The sequence below is a fragment of the Ruditapes philippinarum genome, unplaced genomic scaffold (genome assembly GCF_026571515.1).
Source record: "Ruditapes philippinarum isolate M1 unplaced genomic scaffold, ASM2657151v2 ctg6999_1_1_1_1, whole genome shotgun sequence".
Lineage (NCBI taxonomy): Eukaryota > Metazoa > Mollusca > Bivalvia > Venerida > Veneridae > Ruditapes > Ruditapes philippinarum.
The window spans coordinates 60,771-80,662 of NW_026857673.1; the positions used below are offsets into that span (position 1 = coordinate 60,771).

At 32.2% G+C, this 19,892-nt stretch overlaps 1 protein-coding gene across 8 annotated transcripts in view; it reads right to left on the minus strand.

The window, feature by feature from the left end:
* LOC132750564 (oxysterol-binding protein-related protein 8-like) overlaps positions 1-19,892 on the minus strand; it is a 93,775-nt gene that overhangs the window by 55,006 nt on the left and 18,877 nt on the right. The window contains exon 1 of one of the 8 annotated variants that reach the window (XM_060740559.1): positions 1,181-1,411. The exons of the other annotated variants lie outside the window; for them this stretch is intronic. Coding sequence (XP_060596542.1) covers positions 1,181-1,283 — 103 coding nt within the window. The 5' untranslated portion in view covers positions 1,284-1,411. Of the gene's footprint in view, positions 1-1,180; positions 1,412-19,892 lie in introns of those variants that run through there. 8 annotated transcript variants of the gene reach the window in all.

Sequence of the window (19,892 nt, forward strand, 5' to 3'; positions counted from 1 at the left end):
TCTTGATCAATATTAACTTAAAGTTAATACCCTTGTGTTATAGTTTTTAGTAAACAGGAAAAATACCTTGTAGGCTGAGACTAGTAGTATGTTGTATAGTGTAATTGTGTTAAGTTTATTAAGGGGAAGTACTCAGTAAAAAAAATCCCTGCTAGAGTTGTGGCTCTTGATCATGAACAACACTTAGCGTGTGATTCCCAATGCAATTCTGAAGTTTTAAGTGAACTTAATGATGACCTTGAACAGTTATAATGTCAGATGATGCAATCTAATTTAAACAAAGTGTGAGACTCAGATGCATTTTCAAATTATTTTTTTCATGAAATCTCCATCTAAGTCATGTTAAATAATCTTTCTTTTTTTTTAGATAAGTGGCAGATATCACAAAAATATATTCCCTTAACATGTATTTTTTTCATAAATCTGATAAAAATGAAAGTCCCTGCGTTATAGAATCCATGTTTCTCTGAGGAAACGCTGTTTTACTTTTAAATTTTTTTTTTTGTATTACAAAATACTTATCAGCACTTTCCCACCAAAGGATGTTGCTGATAAAAAATATAACTAAAGTCTCAAGGATACTTCCTCTACATTTTATACTGAAGCTTTTAGGCAACACATTAAAGAATATTAACCATAACAAATTATATTCTGTTCAATGATTTTTTTTTATAATAGAAATAATGTTAAAACATGAAACCCATTAAGTTAAAGCTGATTTTTTTTCCAGACATTCTGTTGATAGTAGAAATTAGTCCTCTTATTTACACTTCAATTATAAGGGGTCTGATAAATTTACTACTGGTTGGTATTTTTACATTAAAATTTTGGAGTGGGGGGAGGGGGTATCATGCATGACTTAAACACTGTGCTATGATGTGATTGGTGCAATATTAACTGTGGTAAATTTAAATTTATAATTATATATATAGCAAAATAATTCTAATATAATGATGTCAGTGTATCCAAGTTAGAGAATATTTAAATTATTTCAAATTCATGACACATTAATCAATGACAATAATTGTCACTGAAACATTAATCTAAATGTTATAATGCAAAAACTGAAGACAACTACCAAGTTGACAACAACAATAACAACAACAACAATATTCTACAATTTCATGAAAATCCTAATATAAACTTGAAATTTGTTTACAGATATCTTTAAAATCATTACCTGTAGAAAAAGACCGCCTCTTAGCATGGTGATGATCCGTAGAGAATGTTCTCACAAGTTTAAAACTTGGGCTTTTCGACAATTTAAACTTCCTTCCACTCATTGTTTATGTTAAAATTAATACCTTTTTAAAACTCCAGTCTCCATTGTTTAAAAGTTTATTGTCAATTTCCATTTTATTTTTAAAATTTATAAACAACAATACTTCCGAGCTAAAATTGACTCAACAACAATCATCCTTTGTTATAATTATAAATGTTGAAAAATTTTTTTTCAAACTGCTGACTTTCCTATCACAACTTGAAATCTCAATTTAACCAAGCTATTGTGTACTCCTTTCCCCCAGTTAGTTCATTCGCGATTTTCTTCTCTGGCTGTAATTATCTTCCTATACCTTTATTGGTTAACAGTTTTTAAAGAAGTCTGTGTTATTTTTTTTTAATTATTTCTAAATATGAAATTTTCTACGTATTTCAGGAAAGAAAAAAACCCTGCTGTTCCAGACGGTATTAAACCAAACGGTCTTGATCTTGCTGGCAGATGATCGTTATATTCTCACACTGAATTATATTATTAATATGGTTAATAGCCATGGTAACGTTTAGAATACAAATATCAAGAAACTTTGTACAAGATCGACCCTAAAACTTCCAAATTTGTCTACGATAAAATATCCATGTCATTCTTTCTGGAGTAAATCAAACAATCTTACAGCCAAAATTTCCCTAGATAGTCAAAAACCATTCAAAAATATTTTTTTCCCGTGAAATATATCACTGTCAGTCAAATGCTTTATTCTCGCTTTTATTCCATTTCTTAGATACTAATGATTCCTGTACAATTCACTTCTCTAGCATGAAACATTATGGATTTATTTTCCTATCTGAAAATCTTCTCTAGAATGAAATATCATAGATTTATTTTCCTATCCGAAAATCTTCTTTGACACATTGACCTTACACAGTTAGCCAGATAACTGTCAATTAAGTATCAAATAATCACGTCTGCCTCGGATAAACATAGAACTTCATCTGTACAATTTCCATATCAAATATTACCATTTTTGCTGATTTCCATTTTAAACCATATTTCACCAATTTCCATTTTAAAGCTAAAACAACAAATTTAGAATTCACTCTTTGCTATTTTGGTCTGCTATAATTATACTTAGCTACATGTATGAATTAGAAAGATTCATTTAACATTAATAAATATTAATTCACTTATATATGCACCTTAGCTGTCACATGGGTGATAAATCATGTCAACAACTTTATAAACTGTCAACATTCAAAATGTCTTAATTCAATATATCAAACCAGTTTTATATCAACATTAAACTAATTTTTGACTGTTTGTTTAATTATACATACAACTTAACTTTTATTTCCATTTTTATCCTTGACACATAAATGTAAACACAAATCTACATGCTCCGCTCCGACACCTAATACTATAATACACCCTCTGACAAAATAATGTAAAAATATCATTTTCACGCCCTAGCGAAAATTTCATGATTGAAACATGTCTTAACATGTTTTAAACACGTTCTTACATGTTATTTCGAAATGTTTGAACATGTTTTGAACATGTTTTAAACATGTTTAAACATGCACGTGAAATGGCACCATGATCTAACATGATCAGTCAACAATCGTGATTAGTCATGTTTGATGATCAAAAAAAGAGTAACATGGTCAATCACATTTTGACATGTTTTTGTTCTATCCAGCAATCATGCTTTGGACATGTTTGAAAACGTTCACAGAACATGTTTTAATATGGTTGATCATGTAACCTACTTTACTTTCAAACACATCTAAACATGATTAAAAATGTCCCCAAAACATGATGGAACATGTTTAAACATTCACATTAAATGGCAATACGATCCAAACATATCTAAACATGTTTAAACATATACAAATCAAGATCCCATAACATGGTAGAACATGTTAATATATCCAAATCAAGGGGTCATTTGACATTTTCAAACATGTTCAAACATTTCCAAAAGAACAAAGCTGAAATTGTTTTAACCCAGCACAGGTCAAAGGAACAGAGCTGACATTGTTTTATATCAGCACAGGTCAACAGACAAAGGCAATCACAAAAGTTCATCTGGAGTACGCTCAGATGAGGTAAAACTTAAATTACACCTTTTTAGATCAGAACCCTGGACACAATTCTTTTTTATTTCTTTTCTTTCTTTTTTTTCAGCACAAAAGTTAATTTTCATTATGAATACTTGATTAACATTGTCACTTGGAATACTTCTGCTTCACATTTTGTGTCTTAATGACCACTTCCTTGTCAGTGATATCAAAATGTTTCTGAACGAGCTTTGGCAGGATCAAACTTGGTCTTTGTTGGCCTTTTTACCAGTTGCACTATGGTTTTGAATTTCTTTGATGGTGAAGAACATACCTCTCCAGGACATCCTCCAGATGATCAAATGTTGCAAACCTGCCAAAGAAAGCACTGACTTTGAATAATGTTTTCTGCTAATTCAGTTTTATTCACCTACATATTTTTAAACCTTTTATTATTTAAAAAAATGTTTTATCATCAAAATATCGGATCGCGACAACATGTGACAATTGAAATTAGTGGGTGCTGAAATTAAATGCTGATTTCAAGAAGTGGGTACATTAATCAATACATATTAATATAAGAATGTATTTTCAATTGTATTACGTTAGAACGGGCAAAATTCGTGTGCTACACAAGCAAAATAAATCATTTTATTTTTGTACTTATCCGGACTTCGTGTTATCCGAAAAAAATGTTAATAAATGACAAAAAAACTTTATAATTTGACAGTTAAAATCTCTTTTTTAAGTTAAGTTTCATTCATTTATAAGTGGAAATTTTGTGGCTATGAGAATTTAAATAATTTCCTCAAAAATCTCCAGATATATGGTCGATTGTTCCTTTAAAAAAATCAGGACAGGTTGCCAAATTTTCGGTCGGCCGTCTGGACCGATAACTTTCCAGAAGACTGGCATTTTGCTAGGTATATTTTGGATGACCTTTTGAATTTTAATTGAAAGCAAGAGCAGTCTTATTTTAATTATCAAGATTGTCCTTGTGCTCGGAAGCATGCGTGCAGATGAAGAACTTACTTGCGATGGGTATAGCAGGATACCATTTCTCCTGGAACATGGCAAATGTTCTTGTCCAAGGCATTAACCCTACCCGATCAGCGGCAGTGCTGACAAACGACCAGTTGTTCTCCAAAGTCCAATAAATAAGCACTTTCATTTTTCAGCCATTTTGATTTTTCCCTCGTTAAAAACTAACCGCACATGTATTCTTGTAATCTATTGGTTGCTAAATATAAACTTTGGGTTTGGTGGCGCTGAAGGTAACGTGATTTTCTAAACCGGAAGTATAGAAAGATAACACTTGAAGAAACTGTAAACATGCGATTTTGGTGGATTTCGAGGTTTTTAGAAGCTGAAGAAGGTAAATGTCATTATATATAACAATATGTTTTGTTCTGACACCACGGCAAGTGCTGCAACCCGTTTGCTAGCTGTATATTTATTATTAGAATAACATCCGGAATAGTCCGTAAGTTCCGTATTTTAGCCAGCCTCAAGGATTTTTGTGAATCGCGTAAATCCGTTCAGATTTCTGAGGGGTATAGGTTGCCTCTTATCTCGAGTGAGAACTGAAAGAACTCTATTGCCCATTTGATTTTATAAACAGGTGATGTTTTTGTCCGTTTGGCTTTCGTTAAATACAAAAAGTTTTTTTTGTGCATTATGAACAATTGTGTGCATTACGCACCTTGGTATGAATCAACGCTTCTGATTGGTCGAACAAGTTGTGATTGTCGAATCAGATTTTAGAAAACAGTGACCGGCTAGTTTGTACTTCCGTAAAAAACAAAACAAAAAAATTCTCATCATGAAGTTTCTGCCCGCGAGGCAAAATACCAAAGACCTAGAGAGAAAAAAAGGAATGTTGCAAATATTTGGCGATGGCCGTCCTTAAATGAAATTAATTCCTAGGGGTATTTATGGGGATATTTGGCTACGGAAACATGGGAAACCGGCGGCACAAATCGACCCGCACGAAGTACCCAGACTATACCCAGAATAGATACACCCAAATAAAAGGCAAATATAGTAATGTTCATCTTTGTTTGCCTAATATATAATTATTTTTGTAAAGAGAAAATAAATTATTTTTTATAAAATAACTTGAATAAGCCGGCTGTAACTGTCTTTCATTTACATTTTTAAGAAAATTAACTTGTGAAATTTGATTTGCTGATCTAGATTCATTAATAATTGCAATTTAAGATAAAGATATGATAATATTTGTTGTCTACATTTAAATTTTTAGGGTATAATTTTGTTGTTATTTCATACAAGTGTCCATCATATTATTTTTTTTAATTTAATTTTATAAGGACAACTTTTAGGGCGTCCGTGGCTGAGTGGTTAAGGTCGTTGACTTCAAACCACTTGCCCCTCACCGCTAAGGGGTCGAATCCTGACAGGGACTTTGGATTCTTTCATGTGAGGAAGCTATCCAGCTAGCTTACGGAACGTCGGTGGTTCTACTCAGGTGCCCGTTCGTGCCTGAAATAATGCACGGAAGGGCACCTGAGGTCTTCCTCCACCAGTAGAGCTGGAACGTCGCGATATGACCTATACTGTGTCGATGTGACGTAAAAACCCAAAACAACAAAAAGCAGTAGCAAAAAATCTACAAGGTTGAGTACCAGTTACTTTGTGATATTTTGCATGTATAGAAAGTTGCTAAAGCAGAGACGGTATTCCTTTAGCCTGTATATTTGATTTTTTGCCAGAGGGATGAAATGTGTTGTTTTGGGGCTCGGTCCACTGTAGATTTTTGGGCTTCAACGGAATGAATTGCATTTTTTTTACTGCCTGCCTATTGCAGATGGGATAATTTCTTTGTAGATTTGCAATCTTATGTCATATATGTTCTCAACAAAATGTGTTTTTTTTTTCCAGGTTGTGTAGTTTGGTATCAGAATAAATAGACGTATTACTTGTAGGACATTGACGGCTGAGGAACTTGAAATTAACTGTAGAGTGCTACCTTAAACATGTATGAGTATGACAATTTCTATGACCATGAAAATACAAGAAAGAGTCATTCGGACATAAATTTGGATGTAAACAATAAACTTCAAGTTAACAGATCTGTATGTCAGAACTATAAGTACAGAAATGATTGCTGATGTGAACCCTGTTGGTTAGATTTTCTATCAAGAGTTTGTCCAAATAATACTGGTTAACTTATGTCGGGTGATGAAAAACCCTCTGGCACTGAATATTCAAAAGGAAATTTTGCATCTAAAGAAGAACAATGCTGTGTTCTTGCTAAGATTGGTTTGAACAATGTAAAAGATTATAGAATAACACACAGAATATTACGACAAAGGATAATTTCTTTATTCCGAAAAGTACAAACAAATGAAAAAACTGTTACACTGTTTTTGTGCCTGGATAGTGTGATATTAGCTATATCATATTTCATAGAAAATATTGTGGATGAAAAGTTGTTTGCTGTTGGACATATATGTACAATAACAGAACAAGTACATCCCTTTTTGTGATGTTGGATACCATCTCAGATGATCTGTTAAGAATGAAAACTGAAGAGGATGTTCATGTTGTTCTAATAGATAAGATAATTGAAGAAGTGTTTGTTATTCAAACTGAAAATACATTTTTTAAGTTAGTTGTGTTCCAAATTTGTTCAAGTGACTGGCGTATTTTAGATTGCATCATTTGAAATGCAGTTTGAGACAGTAAATTATATAAGTCTAATATTACAAAATACAACTTTAATGTGACATTTAGTGTTAATTATTATTAGGCACAATCCCTGTGGTAGTGATTTACGGGTCACTTCTTCAAATCTGTCTTTCATAATAGATAATAAAATGATATGTTAACTAAAAAAGTATTGATTTCGGATACAAATAAATTCAGATTCTTTCATAGGTGTTCAATTTCATGAAAATATTTTCTATTCCAAGATATTTTCCTTTGTTTTGATAAAATTTTTCAAGTTTAAGTAGTATTTTCAGTAACTCTTGTCTGCCAAAAATGGTGGATGGCGAGTTTGAGCTCTGCTTTGCAACCATAACCTTCATATGAAAAAATTGGTAATTCTTAACTGAGTTTTTTTACTTGCGCCAAACTGAAGTTCAGCATCCTGTATGGAATATTTTATTTTGTCTGTTGTATATTTGTAACTGGTAGGAACATAATTATGTGATTATTGTACCTAAACTTTTAGCTTACCTAGTAATTTAGCTTTTATGGCTACAGTAAAGGGTAATATATCCACTATCAATTTATGCCTCATATTGTGGTACATAATCCCCAGCTTTCTGAAATTAAGATCCCACCTTAATTCACCATTTTAATTAATTTTGCTACATTTACTTCTTCCCAGTGCCCTTTGATGCTTTATATCAATGCTTATCTTGTATTCCGATAAATGCTGTAAAACTGTTGAAAAAGGGGACAATATGTTTAACCTCCATTTATGGCCTGGCAGATGGATTCTAGGATTATAACCAAGGAGATGCTGAATGATGAATCATGCTCTGAGCTGTCTGAAAATTTTGTTATATTCAAAATTCAGTCATGTTTAAAACATGTTTGCTTTCCTATAAAAAAATTGTAAACAAAACAACTGAAACTATTCTTTTTATCAGTGTTTTCACAGAAAGTAAAATCCTGTTGTAAGATGTAATTTAAAAAATGCTTATTTGTTAAAAAATATTGACTTGGAATTTATCATGTTCAGACATGTTTGATCATGTATGACTATGTTATTCTCTTAGTAATAAATGGGTCAATGTGTCAGTAATTATTAAAGCGTTTAAGGCTGTTTTACACAAAGTTGAAATGTATGGATACTTTTTTATCCAAAAGAATAACTTATTTGATGAAAGTAAACAAGAAAAAAGAGAGATTTGTTTGATTTTTTTTTTTTATAAATTTATCATGTTTATTCATGATTGAATATGTTGATTTCTTGTAAGATTGTTTGCAAAAAAAAAACAATGTTTATGATTTTTACCTCTCCCTGAAAGTCATTATAATATTAGTTGAAATAAATACAGATGTTTTATTGAACAAATTGTAATTTTCATCCACAATCATGTTTGATGGTCAAACATGTTTATAAGACATGATTGAGCAACATGGTCAATGAAGAAAAAAACATGTTTGTACACATCTTATCATGTTTAATCATGTAACATGATTTCTTTTTCGCTAGGGTGACCATTTTAAATTATGAGAATATTACTCTAGGAAATTTCCAACATCAGTATCCCTTTCATATATCAATTCATTTTTCAAATACACGTTCCTAATTGGCTTAAAGTTAAACCATTTAAAAGTCAATTTGTTTATAAAAGTTTTAAGTGTTGTAGCAACATGTTAATTTTACTACATTCTTACAGCATATCATAATAAATTCCAGTCTTAATATAATGAAAATATATAAACCTCTAAATTAAAACTGCACCATGTTTTAAAATACTGTAAAATAGCCATCATTTGTGTTAAGGTAATTATATGGACATCAATAAGACAATTGTTACAGTCAACCTGTTATACACTATAGCAGGCAATTATAAACAGCAAATGCATGCGCGTATACATCAGCACGCAACTCTGTGCACACGCACACACACACGCATACCGTAACACAAAACAAAACTTTTAACTGATTACCGTCAATAATGTAATTTATAGTTAGAATTTGACATTTATTCAAGAATATTAATTTTTTAATAAACTTATATTAGTTTTATATGAAAATCATTAATTTAACCCTTACCCTGCTAAAACTGGAAAAAAATGTATGTAAAATGAGGGTTAAATTTAGCTTCGAGTCTAACAGCTTCATTGAAAATGATATTCAGATACTGCGTTTCAGATACTGCATAAGAAACTGACAAGACTTACAAATACAGTAAACTTAAGTTGGTAAAATATGATTCAATTTGATACTTCTAACAAAATGTTATAGCTTGTTAAGCTTAGTAAAGCAAGAGAGCCTTCAGGGGTTGGCAGTACAGATAACCGATCTTGTACACATAAATGCCAGTTCTATACTCTGATAAGAATGATCATTAAATATTTAACTATCTGCATAACAGAAACAAAGAATACATCAGATATGTTTATGTTTCATTGATTTTTAATCAAATATAGTTCAAATGCTAGAGGAAAGAAAGTGAAGAAAATGATGTTTCAGATCATACAAGAATAGCATTCACTGGCTACAGGTAACACTGACTTTCAAAGGTAACTAAACAAGGGGTAACCAGGTAACTCTTTAATATGGTAATAAGGTAACTCTTAAAAGTGGTAACATAATCCTCTGCTGAATTTTGAGAAAATTTTGATTTTATCATTTATTACCATTTATTATAATTTGATAGTTTTAAATTCGGTGTTTGAATTTACATCTTCATTAACAAGTATGTCCTATGGCAGACTGACTCATACATAAAATGGTTACGATTAAATGACATCATTTCAAACACATATTTGCCAGCATTGGTGCAACCACTTGAAAATCTATAGTCTGATATAATTATGCAGAAACAAATCTGCAAGCAAGCAAAATGATTTAAAAATTTTTCAACCTATATATGCACCTGCAGCCCTCAATAAGGTCTCTTACCATTACCCTGCTTAGTTTGAGTAAAATGGGTTTCTTGAAGTTAAGTTTGAGGAATTTAAATTTGGTACCAAAAAAAAAGAGACAGCCTCAACTTTTTTTTATGGCCAGTTTTATTAAGACATTTTTGGTCATATCTGGGCACTAATGTTCCACCTAACAGGCCTTTCTTGATAACTAACCAGTAATAACCAATTTCTTAACAAGTGACTGACTTAACTTATGCCACATAATTTCTGAATAAGCAGTGAAAAACAAAAGACCATTTGAAACCTCAATGTTCGAGATCAATAATTGTCATGGAGAAAATTCACCTCGCTGGAGGATCGAGCCAGCTTATATACCCCTGGATAATACTAAATCCCATTCCCTCCCTAATCAGCCCTAGTCAGCCCAACAGTTTAGAGTCCTCAACGTAGTTGTATTTTGCAGGTGGAAGTGCTTTATCATCATCACTGCCCATGCATTTACGGTTAAAAGCAAAAATCTTGTAGACTTAAATTTATAAAATAGTGACCTTTTCACAAAGCATCTTTTTTATTAGTAGTCTTTAATAATAAATGGTCATGAGGCTAAAATATGTTTGCCCAGAATTGTAGTATTTAAAAGTCAATAATGCTTGATCCTAGTCAAAATTTTCATTTCAGTCAGTTAAAATCAGAAACAATATCGTGCAATTGTATTGAAAATTCAAGACATTATAAATTGTAACAATTTTATATGAAACTTCAAAACTTTGAATAACATGATGATAAACAACTTCAATATTTGCTGACACACACTTTAATCTATCATCACGATGTTTAAAGTTAATTCTCCATTAACAACCCTTGTATGTAAAGCATAAAAAGTACTTTGCTAAAATTTTAACCCTAATTGCTTAAAATTAGTGATTATAAATGACTTGGCTATGCCATTTACATCATAAGGCTGGCCAGAACATCTGGGAGGAGCAATTTTATAACTTGTTTACTCTTTTAAGTTTGATACCTTATTCCTTAACTGTCACTGTCACAATCATAAGAAGAGAGTTCCAAATTTAAAACACAGGTGTTAGTCGAAAATCATAATTACACAATATCAGCGGTGAATTATTAAAGATACATAATGATCCAGAACCAGTGTCAGATCCAAACCTCAAAATATGCCAAAGAGGAATGTGACTTTAAATATATAATAGTGATTTCTCATCGGGGGATACATGCAACAAATTTGTCAGCGCAAAAAATTCAAAGAAAAAAACGTATTCTATTCTGTCTTAGCTGTTTACTTATCTTTCTTGTTGTATTAAGATGTTATCTTTAATTATTTACACAACTTTATTACTTTATATAATTAATGCAATCTTGTTAATGATCACCGTCTGTCACCTTTCAGACTCTTTATGGCACATCCCCTGGTTGAGATGAACATTTGAGCCAAGATCTTTCAAGTAGTGTTGGACTTACAGAGCAGACATGACATAATGTGTAATATTAGATTGTTTGATATTTGACCTTCAATTGTTACCTTGACCTTGAGCTGACACATGGGCAACATGGGTTCTGCACATCCCCTTGTTGAAGGGACTATTTGAGCCAAGTTTGAAGAAAATCTTTCAATTAGTGTAGGACTTACAGAGCAGACACAACATACTGTGTAATATTTGATTGTTTGATATTTGACCTTCAATTATGACCTTGACCTTGAGCTGGCACATGGGCAACATGGGTTCTGCACATCCCCTTGTTGAGGTGAACATTTGAGCCAAGTTTAAAGAAAATCTTTCAAGTAGTGTAGGACTTACAGAGCGGACACGACATACTGTGTAATATTTAATCGTTTGATATTTGACCTTCAATTGTGACCTTGACCTTGAGCTGACACATGGGCAACATGGGTTCTGCACATCCCCTTGTTGAGGGGAATATTTGAGCCAAGTTTGAAGAAAATCTTTCAAGTAGTGTAGGACTTACAGAGCGGACACGACATACTGTGTAATATTTAATTGTTTGATAATTGACCTTCAATTGTGACCTTGACCTTGAGCTGACACATGGGCGACATGGGTTCTGCACATCCCCTGGTTGAGGTGAACATTTGAGCAAAGTTTGAAGAAAATCTTTCAAGTAGTGTAGGACTTACAGAGCGGACACGACATACTGTGTAATATTTGATAGTGTTTGATATTTGACCTTGAATTGTGACCTTGACCTTGAGCTGACACATGGGCAACATGGGTTCTGCACATCCCCTTGTTGAGATGAACATTTGAGCCAAGTTTGAAGAAAATCCTTCAATTGGTATAGGAGTTATAGAGCGGACACGAAAATGGAGACGGACGGACCGACCGACGGACGGACCGACCGACGCGACAAAGCGAATCCATTATAGCCCCCCCCACATTTTGTGGTGGGGGTATAATTAGTTTTAATATACCCAGACAATGCATAAAATGAGACCACATCAGTTATATCTAACTGACCCTTTTAATGTTCTGTACAATTAGCTTATTTGGACTTTGTATTTCAGTAGCAGCCCATTATTTTACTTAACTGTTACAGACCAGATTTTACAGAGAAACTGTGACCCTTCGCCTACTGGCTGAGCAACTTATTTGACCCAAGCAACTGGTTTTCAAGATCAACCAGGTCTGCACATACTTTGAAATTTTCTCTTAAAATGATTTTTTCAAGATTTAATATATTTAGTGTGTAAAGGATAATTTGGTTATACCAGGTTCTGCCATACAGAATATTTCTTATGTACTGAATGCATAACAAAATCAAATATTCATGGAATGCAATTTTTGAAATTTTCACTGATTTTTTAGTAATCATACTTAAGTATCATAAATTGTGCACTAAATATAATATACTGATTAAACAAGTAAAATGAAACACCAAAATGATTTTTCTACTAATTATGATTACTTTGTTTATACTTTTTGAACTTTTTAATATTGAATTTCTTGCATTAAACTATATAAAATGTTACACAAAAAAGAAAATTGTTGTTTTTGGGCATGACTTGTGTAACTTGAAACAAATAACAACATAAGATGTAAAGGCTTTTCCATAATGTAGATAAAGAGTTAAAAACAGAATTATAAGTTCATATCTTTACATGACCAAAATTTGCCATATTAGCACACACTTGCAATATAATCCACAAAGTCCTATTTAAATCCTTCAAATATTTGCAACATACCATAACAAGCAAACTCAAACACGTAAAATTAATAAACACCTAGACACTAACAAGACAGACATGAAAAATCTTCATCTCCAAGCAAATGATAACACTTTTCAAATATTGTCAAAACAAATAGAAAGTTTTAAGTACTTTAAATAATTAAAATAAATCTACATTTTCTGTATATCAAGGGATTTCAAATCAATTCATTCCATTTAACAAATTTATATTTTATCAGTTATCCACGTGTATTCATGCAATCACTCATGTAAACATGTTGTACTATGAAACAGGCAATTTGTTCAAGTTCTATATATACAAAAGCAATTTAAAAAGAAGCGAGTGTGTTTTAATATTACCCTTTTCACATTTTCAAGTTCTTTAATGACTGATAAGCCACCTTTCTTATCAGCTTTTGAGGTTTAATGTTGTTGTTCAATTTAAGATTATAATTTCCTATAATTATGTATAAAGATGGACTTAATATAATGCAACATATTAAATGCAAATGAGGTACCTGCTGCTATAACTTTAACAACTTAACCTGCTTAAAATGACAATGATTATCCTATAATTGCGAGCCTGCAATTACTAAAATGCAGTCCTTTCACTCTAGAATAAACAGATCACACTTTACACTGTCCCTGCTCAATTGTTGTATTTTAATACTGAAATATTTGAAACTTCAAACAAATTGCTCCAAAATTCAAAGCAGGGCAAACACTTTACAACTAGAAATGTGTCAATCCATATGACACAGATGAATCGCCACCACAACTGTTTTGTGACAGTCTTAAGGATGGTCAGCTCCACAAGGGGATGGATACACCAGGACAAAGCTATATGACCCCTTCCCCCAGTAGTTGGGGCATAAAATTTCAGCTATTTGGGATGATCCCACAGCTTGATATATAGAAACATCAAATCTTAATGCACTCAACCCCTCTGCTAAATACTGAAAGGGAAGGGGCAGGGGCAAAGTGGACGGGAGGGTGGTAGACATAAAATTTCAGGACACCAAAAGCTAGTTATGGCTAGTTCCAACAAGGCAAGAGAAATTCATTATACATAAAATCGACAAGGAAAGGGAAAATAATATTTCAATCACAGACTGTTTGACTGTAAAATCAATCAATGTTCCTAAATTATATGTTCTACAATAGACACTTGTTCTCTACAAACTCTTAAGACTTATGCCAAGTAAATCAACTGACATACAGTTCTCTGGCAATATTTTTCTTTACAAACAATATATGGCAGATTATATTTTTTCGTTCTGAGTGCTTATTGCTAGTGGTGATAATGATAAATTATAAATCACCAGTACAGAACCAGATCATATTGTGCAGCTATTTCAAAAATACCTTATCATACATTGCTGGCTTATATCTTAAGCAGTTTTATATCGAAACTCAATAAATTTTACACCAGAAAAGTTAGGAAACTCAAATTTCAAACCAGCCATATTATACATCTATAATTATGACATCCATTTAGCACAGTAAACATGTCCAAGGAACACTTATTTCTGGGTTGCCAAAATAATGTTCTTGACAAGCCTGCTGCACATGGCAATCAGTTAGGCTTCAACCTGATCTGTTTGTTACCCATAACCTGCCACTAGTATTAAAGCCAGGCAAACCTGCACTGCACATCCCACAGTGCAGCCTGACCAAGCTTTATATTGTTGGCTACAAGCTTTTCTTGACATTGAAATCCCTCAAATTTCAAATGGACTGTTCCAAATTCAAAGCAGAGCATTGATTCCATTACAAAAATTCAATAATTTAGTTTCAGGGTTAATAGTTTAGGTGCAGAATACCTTCCTAAGACTGTTTTTACATTCACAAGACAAGATAACAGGGGAATAATCAGCTCCACAATCTATTGAATAATTAATTATTACATTAATACAATATTCCCAGAGGACAGCGATTAATTATTACCTCACTTAGATAGTACGCTAGAATCAATTTTTACATTTTACGCATTTATTAATTTTGCATACAGTTCTTGTAGCAGTAATCCTGTACGAAAAAGTCTGGGCAGAATGCAGACAGAATCTGTACAGACTTTATTTTGAAAACTCTGTACAGAGTCTGTACAGAAAAAAATCTGGTTAAATGAAACAAAGTTGAACCAGAATTCTATTAATAGATTTTAGCAATAAGGATAAAGAACAAAATCTGTACAGATTTTTTCTGAAATATTTAAATTAAGCCGAATATTTTCTGGGCAGAAAAAAATCTGGGCAGAAAAAAAAATTCTGGGCAGAAAAAAAATCTGGGCAGAAAAAAATCTGGGCTTCTTCATATTCTGTACAGAATTAACCCTGTCCATAGAAAATATCTGAAAGGGAATTCTGCACAGAAAAAATTCTGTACAGAAAATATTCTGTACAGATTTTCTTTTTTTGGCTAAAAACAAAATCAATTTCCTTTTGAACATTTTTTATTTATTAATTTCATTTAACAATTTTTATTCATTTCTTTCCTGGAGAAGTCTATCCAATGAGTAATAGCCTTGTTGAGGGCACAGTGTCATCAGGAATTGGCTTGTCTCTGTCTTTGCACCACACATCCTGACATAATCTAAAGAGTAAAAAAAAAAAAGGAATTTGAATAATGTTCATTCTATTATTAAATGATATGCATAATTTAAGAAATATTTCAATGTGTATATAAAACAGTTACAATTGTATCCCTATTTTTTCTATAGCACTGCCCCTGCGAGAATTCCATGAATAATTCATGAACTGTTCATGAACATATTCATGGACAAGTTCATGAATGTGCATGAACAACAAATGAGACTTTTTTTCGTTCACGGACAATTCATGAATCAAGATATTCATGAACATGTTCATGAATATAATGTTCATTAACATTCATGAATATATCGATTCATGAATTGTCCATGAAAGAAAAAAAGTCTCATTTGTTGTTCATGCACATTCATGAACTTGTTCAAATGCACATTCATGAAATTGTTCATGAATATGTTCATGAACAATTCAAAAACTTCTCCCAGGGGTCATAATAATGTGACATCACAATCAATTTTCATTTAATTCTAAGACTGCTGATTTGTACCAGCCATAAAATGCACAATAGACAGTGTTTTAGTACAAATACAAAACACAAAAGCCCATTACACAGGTAATGAAACTTGTTAAACACTGTGCTCATTGATTCCCTATGTACAAATTGAATTGTCATTAGAATTCACGACTTGCCAGTTTCCTCTTCAATTTATTTCTTTGACACAATTTTCCATAAGATTTTATATAGTCCATTATGTAAATACATCACTTTTTCTTCATTTTGCTAAATCATTGTTATTTATTCCATTTTTAAGTAAGTTTGCACCGAAAGTTTGTTAAAACACATGTAGAGCTTTGTTTCTGGCGGCCATGTTGACTTTTGCATTATGGGTGTTACCAAGGTCAGCCAACTCTTGTTGATGATCAGTGAGTTCATGAACTCACGAGAGTTCATGAACTGAAATTTTTCAGTTCATGAGTTCATGAACTGAATTTTTTTTCTAACACTAAAAAGTATTCACATGGGTTAAAATTGTAAAGACAAATTTGTTTTTAAAGTTCATGATTATTGTCAGCTTGTTCATGAACATACCAAAATGTTCATGAACAGAGCAAGAATGATGCCAAAATGTTCATGAACACATCAACATGATCGTGAACAGACATACATATTCATGAACTTGAATGTTCATGAATATTTGTTCATGAACATTTCTGCCAAGATGATGAACAATTGAAAGATGTTCATGAATATTCATGAACTGTTCATGAAAATTCATGAATTGATGAACATGCTTTCGCAGGGGTGATATAGCACCCTGAGTAACATCAAAGTCACTGACTGTTTACATATATCATCCCTGACCAAAGCTTGTGTTACAATTGTTTACACATGTAAATTGCAACATAACTTAAAATAGTAACACAATTGCCAGGAGTTATAAGCTAAATGAATTGAATTATAGAATAGCCAAACTATTTACTGCATAAAAGAGCAAGATAGGAAATTTAAAAAAATAGATCTTGACTTATCAAAAAGCAATTTATGTACTTATAATTTCACTGTCCCAGCTTTGACCTCAGTGCATTTATACTCATTAGACCATAGTGGTCTGTCTCAAATCATAGTAAAATCAACTAATATAGATAATCCATAGACTATTAAAAGATGTATAAATAATTTCTTTTATCAATTGTGGAAGGTATACCCAAAAATTCAAAGAAAACATTGCAAAATCTTACCTCTGGTTTTGATTATAATTCCATCATAATTCCTCTTTGGCCCCTAAATCTGAGAATTTCAAGTCTCTACATGATTTCTCTTCACAACTTCACAACAACTAACTTGTTAACTTATCATTAGAAAAATAAACTAAACAAAACATAATCTTTGCCAATATGAAGACACTTTGTGTAATAAAACCTCACGTGGCGGCCTGAGAGATTTGAATTGACCAACAGGGGTTACATGGGGGTTACACCTGGTATTACAGAATATTCTTCTACTCTGAGATTAAGTCAAGAGTGAAATTCTGGCTAGAAAACTAAATTCTGTCTCAAGATTTATCTAAGTGTTAAAATTCTGTGTGTTAATGTAAATTCTGCCTCAATTTTTTTTCTAAGTAGTGAAATTCTGTCTTATATAAATAACTAAGAGCAAAATATCTGTATGAAAATTTTTCTGTACAGAAAATTTTTTGATTCTGTTTAATTCTGCACAGAAAATCACCAATTTCCTAGGCGGATTCTGTGTCCAATTCTGTGTCGGTGTCAACTCTGTACAGAAAAATGAAAATCTGCCTCTATAACAACCAGAGTTGGTACAGAGTCTGTACAGAATTGGCTCAGAATTTTCGTACAGGCTATGCACACATTCTTAACAGCAACTAAGATAAATTTGGAAAAATTTTAATTATTAGCAAACTTAATTTGTAGATTGTTTAATCTTCTCTGAATAAATAAGTGTAATAAACTTGCTTTGACCTATAAACAGTCTATCATTACAGATATGCTTTGCTTTGTATATTCTGGTTTTATTTGGAACTGCTGATGACTATTGATCTACTCCTCTTTGAATTGGGATCTGCCAATTATTACGGATCTACTCCTCTTTAAATTGGTATTTGCCAATTATTCTATATCGACACCTCTTTGAATTTAAAACTGGCAATCACTATGGATCTACTCCTCTCTGAATTTCGAACTAATAATCATTATTAATCTACTCCTTTTTCCAGCTCTTTGATTTTGGAACTATTCTCACCAATTTGGATTTTTTTTAAAGGTTGGATTTAATGTCGAACAGTATAGGTCATATGGCGACTTTCAAGCTTTACTGATGGAGAAGACCTCAGGTGCCCCTCGGCACATTATTTTAGACACAAACGGGTTCCTGAGTAAAACCGAAGTTCCTTGAGCTAGCTGGATATCCTTTTCACAAATAAAGAATACAAAAGGGGCTGGCGTGGCTTAAACCTACATGAGTGAGACGCAAGAGATTTGAAGGCACTCAATCTGAGTCTATTACTCCTCTTTGAATTCTGAACTGCCAATCACTATTAATATAATCTACATTTTGAATCTAAAACTCCTTATTTTTATGGTTCTACTCCTTTTGGAATTTAACACTGCTGACCACTATTGTTCTGTTCTGTTTTGAATTTGGAATAGCTGATCATTATGGATCTGCTCTAAAACTGCAGACAAGAACAGATCTGCTCTCTAATTGGAATTTAAAAAACATGGAACACTGTAGATTTGCTCTGATTTGAATTTGGATAATAAAAATACCTTCAGCTGAAGTGAATTGATACTAAAATGTTAAAATCAAATTTAATGGCCAACTGGCCTGACTATACTGGTGACATATGAAAGTATTACTTATCTCCATAAAAATTCAATAAGTGAAATCTTTGACCATCAGTAGCTGCTTCAAAGTATCCTTTAATTGTAACCACCTGAGTACTCTACAAACTGGGGATACAAACAATAGCCCACTGGAGGAATATCCCTTTGGACAATAGCCCACTAGGAACATTATCCCACTGGGAAAATATCCCACTGGGTGAAATATCCCTAGGGCACAATAGCCTACTGGATAATATCCCTGACTGGCACAATATCCCATTGATGAACAAGCTGTTAAACTGAGCCTGCAATTTCGTGAAAATAATATCACAATGCACATGCTTTTTACATAAAGTTATTAAAATACAAATATAACAACATATTTGTTTACTTGATTTTTACGATTCAAATAAAACTAATCAACACAACATTACATTAACTGCTAATAATAACAGCTCCTTCCATAGGCCAAAATAAAAAGCATTCCATAATTTTTAGAGACGAAGCCGCTCACCGGCGTTGCCAACAAAGTCCACTAGGACAATATTCCAATGGACATCATAGCCCACAGGGAAAAACATAATTTTTTTTAGACTGTAAACTATAATTATTGCCAATGCTATTTCAATATTGAAGAAAAAACAGTTCTGGAATATCAGAAATCGACCATATTCCAAATACAATTATGAAAAAGTTATTTATAACACATCAACATATAACCATCCCATTTTTGACAATAGAATGTTCAATGTCATGTTTGAAAGTTTGCTTTGATAACATATAATTCACACATATGTTTTTCATTTTTCCCTAGATAAAATACAGAAAATAAATTATTCATTTGTTTACCGTACTTGAGATAATTTATTTAATGGCACTACTGTCAATGCAGCCAATTCTGATCTTTCAGAACATATCTATTCGAAAAACAACAACAAAAACTGT